Source organism: Amblyomma americanum, chromosome 4 (assembly GCF_052857255.1).
Source record: "Amblyomma americanum isolate KBUSLIRL-KWMA chromosome 4, ASM5285725v1, whole genome shotgun sequence".
NCBI lineage: Eukaryota > Metazoa > Arthropoda > Arachnida > Ixodida > Ixodidae > Amblyomma > Amblyomma americanum.
The window spans coordinates 56,970,228-56,977,238 of NC_135500.1; the positions used below are offsets into that span (position 1 = coordinate 56,970,228).

At 48.4% G+C, this 7,011-nt stretch overlaps 1 protein-coding gene across 1 annotated transcript; it reads right to left on the minus strand.

Annotated features, from left to right (window-relative positions):
• Window positions 1–1,732: 1,732 nt before the first annotated feature.
• LOC144127961 (uncharacterized) lies at window positions 1,733–4,478 on the minus strand. The gene is made up of 10 exons (XM_077660981.1): window positions 4,022–4,478; window positions 3,568–3,745; window positions 3,255–3,287; window positions 3,107–3,166; window positions 2,982–3,020; window positions 2,867–2,911; window positions 2,407–2,454; window positions 2,301–2,342; window positions 2,170–2,208; window positions 1,733–2,083 (listed from the first exon to the last, which is right to left on the minus strand). The coding sequence occupies exons 1-10, from the start codon at window positions 4,170–4,172 to the stop codon at window positions 1,843–1,845; spliced, it is 876 nt and encodes a 291-aa protein (XP_077517107.1). The 5' UTR covers window positions 4,173–4,478; the 3' UTR covers window positions 1,733–1,842.
• Between the last annotated feature and the right edge of the window lie 2,533 nt (window positions 4,479–7,011).

Genomic DNA, 7,011 nt, shown 5'->3' on the forward strand with positions numbered 1-7,011 from the left:
TTTGTTAAGAACGAAGCTGATGCATATATTGGGCGAGCGCAGATTTGGAATCCCCCCAGCAGCAACAGTGGGCTCAGCGGGACTGATACCATACTTGATGGTGGGCGACGAGGCCTTTCCATTGAAGCCTTACCTCATGCGGCCTTATCCTCGACGTGGCAAGTTGCTTCAATTACTTTTAATGCTGACATCTTCCTCTGATTGCCGAGATGAAATATCAATGCAGCTGTACTGTGTTACTGCTGCCGCTGTTTGCCATAGCAGATACAGTTTCGTGCAATGCATACATACGGCAAAAATGGTGAAACAATTTCTACAAAAAATTTACAAATCCAGTCTAGCCTGCATGCATGTATATAGCAAGTCTTACAAGGAAAGGTTTAGTTTCTGCATGGAAAAAAAATGGTTCAGAGGACTAAATTTCGTGTATGCAGTGCAATATGAGTGTATTAAAATAGTTTTATTACTGATAATTTACATGTTATGTTGCATTTTGTGTGAAAGCAATAACATGATGCAGTAATAAAATGTAATGTTGACATATATGGTTTAGTTGAATGATTGCAAGCAAATGCATGAGCACTATTTAACCTGTTTTACTGACTGGATAATATACGAAAATCTCAAGTTGTGCAATGCAGCCAAAGGGGGCCCTATGTAGCATTTGTTTAGCACAACTTAAGCATGCAAAAAATGAATAAAAACCCTTATAATATCAGTTTATGTAGCATTTCAAATTGTCCGCACCAGAAACAGGCACCCAGAGGACATAAGATGTAGGAACAGTTTTTTTCTTTTCAAGTTGTATTCAGTGGGTGCGCAGAGCTGCCAATTATTTCAATGATTTGAAATTAGTGCCATTGCCTTCTTCATCTAAGTATGTACATGTTTGCTGCAATTTTAATGCCCTGACCTTTTGTTTTTTCTAGCTCTTCATGCCTACAGGGTCAGCCAGTACAGCGAGTACTTGAAGAGGGCAGTGTTTAATTACCGGCTGAGTCGTGCAAGGAGGCTCATAGAAAACAGTTTTGGTATCCTGGCTAGTAGGTGGCGAATACTGAAGAGACCCTTTCGAGCGTCAGAAGAAACCACCGAGAACATTGTAAGGGCATGTGTGGCTCTCCACAATTTTCTAATGAAAGATTCGGTGTTTTCCAGGACAACGTACAACCCTCCTGGATTTGTTGACCATGAAGACTGGGAGGGAAATGTCACAAATGGGGCATGGAGGAACGACAGCAGTGCCCTTCCTGGATGGAAAGACCAGGGGTACCACTCTGCTCGGTAACTATTATTTCCATGACGGCATGAAATCAATAATAGTTTGCATTTGCTGCTTTATTTACATTAAAGCAATTGAAGCTCATCGATAACAAACAGCGAAACATTCAAAACATTTGATTTAACTTGATCATTTAACACGACTTAAGATCTTGTTCATTAGAGTTTGCGTTAAGAATTGTAGCAGTGCAAAAATACATGCGTATTTCATGTTTTCAACAAAGTCAGTGGGTACAGCTAACGACGAGGAGTAAAACACGCCCATTAGAACTGTGACCTCAGACAGACAGGCAGAATAAGCTGAAGGAAAAGGTTGAACATCTTGTGCATTTCTGTGTTACAGGGCTGCATTGGAGATAAGGGATAGGCTGGCATCCTACTTCATGAGCGACGGCCAGGTGCCATGGCAGGAAAGTGTCGTGACCCGTGCAGGACGGCAGGTAATTTCCAATAACAGGCAACTACTTGTCAGCATGCACAAACACTATCATGTCAAAAGAAATCCGAAATTGCTTGCTTTCATAGAAAAATATTATCGATTGCTTGCACTTTACATTTCATTTATTCATACTGCTCCATTTCGGCTTCATACAGCAGCTTGTGGATTTGGAATGTTACCTCACATCTTTTTTTGTGTGGTAGCATCCTCAGTTTAGCAGCTATCCAGTGTGCTGCCTCTTGACTGTCATCTTTCGGTGCAGGCATTTCATTTTTCTTTTTTAGTTCTAACAGCGTAGCTGAGCAGCTCCCCAAGACATCTTTCACCGCATCGTCGAAGCTGTCAGACTGCCTTCTTTTGGTCCTGCATATAAATATATCCGCACAATGTTTTCTTGCAATCACTGATTATCATTCAAATACCGCAGGAAATGTGAACCATGCCAGTACCGAGAGGAAGGTACACCGGATGCTCGCCTTTTGGCAGACCTGCAGGACAGGCCACATCGTTAGACTCAAGAGAAATGCACTGGAAAAGTATGTCTGCTTCCAATAAAAGAAAGTGCACACAGCTTTCTTACCCTGGATCTGGGGCAGCGGCTCCTGCTTGTGAAGTTGACAACCTGCCTCAAAAAAATGTTTGTTATGGTGTCATATTCCGACACAAGAAAGTGAACACCAACTTACCCTGAAGAGCCAGCAGCAGATGCCGCACCTTCTGATGTGCTGGGGAGCCTATAGAAAAAATAAAAATGCTGCCATTTATGTCGTGCAAAAAACATGTTGTCTACTTGCAATGCTATGAAAAGGAGCAAGACATATCACACTCATCTAGTACCCGAAAGCTTGGTTTCACACCTTGTTGCAGTTTTTAGACGTGCAGTCATTAAATAGAACACAAGTTTTTCCCCGTGCATTGCAGTGTTGAGTGTGTGATTCACTTGAAACTGCAGACCAGCGACGAGTCATGACAGCAACTAAGCCAAGATCTGTATGCACATAAAACTAATCCATTTCTATGGGAGTGCAGCATAACAGTGCATAATAGAGTGGACACACTCTTAAACGTGAAAGGCTGGTGAAAAGGGTGTATTGACATGGAACCTGGGGTGCACCACAGCTAGGAAAACTGAAAATCACCACTCACCTCAAATCGTCCTCATCGGTAAAGTCATTGGGGCTGTCAGAGTACCTGCATTATATAAAGACATAGGATGTTGTTACTATTGGTGGATAATGACACCACAATTAGTACAGCTTACATTTCTTGAAAAAGCGCAGCAGCCGGGCTTGATATACAGCTGCACAGGTGAATGAAATGACAATGTTGTACATAAACTGTTTCGCTGCAGTAACCGTTATGGTAAGCAAACTACGAGGTGCACACCTGGCCACCAGTCTAGGACTGGAAGGGCTGTTGGATGACAGTGGAGATGTCAGAATGGAGCTGCACAAAAGCACAGATGCATAACAAGTTAAATCACTTGAAGCTTTATAAACTGAAGTTATACTTATGAAAACAAGACTTAACGTACATGTCCTCTTCTGGGGGCACATTTGATGAAGACCTGAAATGTAAAATTTGAGGTGTTTTGATGCAAAGCCTGCAGATTTCTTGCCAGGAAAAAGGTAATGTGAAAATATCAATAGCGAAGCTATCAGCGCAGCTGAAGAGAAGATAAATTGTTAAAAACACAGACGCTTGGGCAGTCAAATTACGTAAAAAGATATTAAACACGAAGAAAGCAGCTTAAAAAGAATGGTAGGACAGGTGACAGTAGTGAAGTTGTCAATGCCAGGCTTGAGTTGGTGCAGATGGCTACGCAACTAAGTTGCCTTTTTTTTTACCTTTCGGCATAATGGGGTGTGCTCCTCAGCATGCCATCCACGATGTCAAAAAGTGTCCACTTCGTGTGGACCTTTCCGGCCTCTCCTCCGGCGCCACTTTTCCGGCTCCCCTCCGACGCCGACACAATTTTCAGCCAACGATCCTTCACGTTTTTAAATTTTGCGGCTGCTTGCGGTCCTACAGAAATGCCACTGTTTATCACCAAGAAAGGTCGAAAAATGAAAAGATGAGCAACTTGTTTGAGTGCTCAAGCGGCGCTGTACGAAGCGCGCAGCCTGATACGACATGCGAACCGCTCAGGCAAAATCACCATGCCCGTAGGAAACCGAGATTCCACATCATTTGCTCCGCAGCACACCGCTAGAGCACTCTAAACAAGTGTGCTCACCCCCGCACATTCCTGCCGACGTGAACATTCAGCGGAAACTCAGATAAAGAATGAAAACAACTCACCTGTCAGATCGAATGTTCTGCCGATGATCGCCCACCGGTTCATTTTGGCGTCCTTATCTTTGTACTCCGGGTGAGTTTTGTCGTACAAAAAAGGGAACACGCGAACAGTCTCCAGAAATTGTTCCATCATGTTCTCCCGGCTGAAATTCATTTTGCCACGTGGATGTACACGAGAAGAAAGCACTAGCGCTGTTTGTCGCGGCTGGCTCGGAGCGCTTGGTCGTCGATCGTGGTTCTGCCGCCGCCGCTGGAAGTTAACTTTGGCAGTAGCCAAGAGGTGGCGCTAGGAGAAAGCCTGGACGTTTCTCATTGGTTTGCGGCACGCGGCAAGCCGCCGAAAATGGCTCCTCGACCCATCCTCTGCGCGGCAGACCAAACCGCCTCCGCGGCAGGTTTCGCGGCACGCGGCGCGCCGCCGGCGGCGTGCCGCGCGCGTCTTGCCGCCAGTGTGTCCGTACCTTTATGCGGCATATTTCACGGCAGCTGCCGCAGACAGAGCGGAGCGTGGCGCGTCTGCCTCGCTAATCAGGGAATCGAGGGAGGCGCGGTTCACACCAGCCGACGGAGACAGACCTCCGCTCGTGCAGCTGTGTTCCTAGTTATGAAATCGGTGGCTGTACGGCGCGTTAAAGCCCCAGCGCGTGCCACTCTGGCGCCATCTGTGAGCGAGCGGCGGCACGCTATGCACCCGTGCCTACGTTGGCCCGTGCGGCATGTGCGCGTTTGTGTTTGGTGCCTGGTTACCTCGACAAGGCGGGGCTCGAGTAGCGGCGGCGCGCGCGGCCTCCTCTCCAGATCGACCACGACGCGACGGCAACCACAACGGCTATCGCGAGAAGCGCCGCTCAACCAACGAATAGGCGTTTAACAGCTGCGCTCTAAAATTCGGGTACTCCGAGGGTCACGAAGTGTTCTTTTCCGTGGCGCCATCTCTTGGCGGAACTGCCGTGACGCTAGACACAGGCTACCGCTAGCCGCTCTGCTGATGCGAAGTGCGCGTAAGTTCTTAGTTTTAAGTCAGAAAGTCGGCCTAGTTGACGTTTAGATAGAAAGAACATGGTACTATAGCACTAAACGACAGGGACGAAGCCGTCTTCTTTCCCTTCGTCCCCGTCATTTAGCGCATGTACTCTGTCCTCGATAACGTTTAGCTTTGTGGTGTTGCTTACGCCCCCTTTAAGGCACTGAATCGACTTATGCAACAACGCACCTCGCCGAGTGAGGAAGCTGCGGCAGTACAGGCCGGTGAGTTTTGTCCCCCGCTGTACCGGTGCAGCGACCAGCATTTCCTGGCCTTGCCTCAGCTCATGTGTTCCTGCCGCTATGGGCTACACTCTGCATTGGTTCGATGTTCGTCTCGTATTAACGGGACGAGATCGAGGGACCGGCGAGTGATAAAGTTGAAGGGCCCGCCTTGTGCCGAGTACAGCTCACGGCGGCACATATCTGATCGCACCGCGACACGTCTTTCATCTGTTAAAACAAGAACAAACAAGCTAATGTTACGTAAGGGAACACGATTAAAGGCACTCTGAAGAAAAACTCAAGTCGGTGTGAGTCGACAGGGCACTGCGTTCTAATCTCAGAGACCGTTTTCAGCGAAAACTCAGCATTTATAACCTAGAAAAAAAACAAGAAGCCAGATAAAATAAAGTTTTCGCTACCACCGGCCAATTTCGCAAGTACAATGCGTACATCCTACACAATATCTGGATGGAGTCATCCCAAGGTTCCCTTTCTTTCCTTCCTTCCTCCCTTCTTTCTTCCTTTCGTTGTTTCTTTCATTTTTTCTTCCTTCCTTTCTTTCTTTCTTTGAGACAGTGGTCTCAGGAGGCATAACAAAGGCCCCGAAAAGAGCCTGACGTGGCTACGCCACCATGGCAGAACTCATTGAACACGCACCTTCAAACATATGGTTTCACATCATTCCAAAAAATACATACATGAAGATAAAGACAGCTACAAAAATCAATGCCTATATACAGTGTCTAATTTTCAGGAGGGGATACAAGAGAGCAAGGGTGGAATGTAGCAGTAAACCAAAAGACCTATTACACATTGTGGGGATCTGCCCTGCAGCCCCCTGAGTTTGCTTTCCCGCGAGGCACCGTGCAGCGGCAGTCTCACCTCGAGGCTGAGCGCATTCCCTTGTCAGTTACATTAACTGGCAAGAGAGGGCGCCAGCATCGCTGCGCGGGAGACTGCCGAAGCCAGCGCGCGGGAGAGGGGGCGCGAGGCCTAGCGCCCTCGGAGTCGCCGAGCCCGAAACGAGTGAGTACGGAAGCCGCGTGGGTGGTCCGAGTTTCTGTATATATTTTCTCTACTGTCTTTCTCGACTCTGGGAGTCGCGGCTCCCGGAGCCGGGTGGCCTGGGGCCACGGGTGCCGCTACGAGCTCGCTGGTATTGCAGCTCGGCTCCGGGCGCTCCTACACCGTCCGCTCAGAAGCTGCTTTGTGCAGTGAGCGGGTATGACCACCCCACAAAGCTGATGTCTCCTCGCGGCTGCGCGCACATAACCCGTTTCGGATCTTTGTTGTGGTCACGGTCGTTGTCGGTGTGGTAGTTAGGCCTGAGGCTTTTCGGAGCTGCCTGCACCACGTTAAAAGAGACACGACCACCGGACCGTGTCGTTAAAAGGGGACGCACTTTGCTGCCCGCCCGTTTTTTTAACCTCGCACGAACTGAGCAGTCTCGTTCAACTCAAGAAAGGGCTTTGTTCACTCGAGCTTTGCGGTTGCACAGCCGCCGACACGTTTTGCTAGCGAGTTAGGCATTGTGCCACGAGGACCTTGCGGATGCCGTTTCCCCTCCCGTGACCTACGTTAAAGGCACGCCGAGAGCGTTTCGGCAATTTTGCAGATCTGGTGGAGCCACCCAGGCTTGCTGTCCGGTGCACATCGTCTCGCTGCGACCTGCTGCGACGGTGCGGCCTGTATCCTGTCCGCCGCATCCATCCGGGGCAGCTGTGGCGAGACCAGTAAGCAGTCAC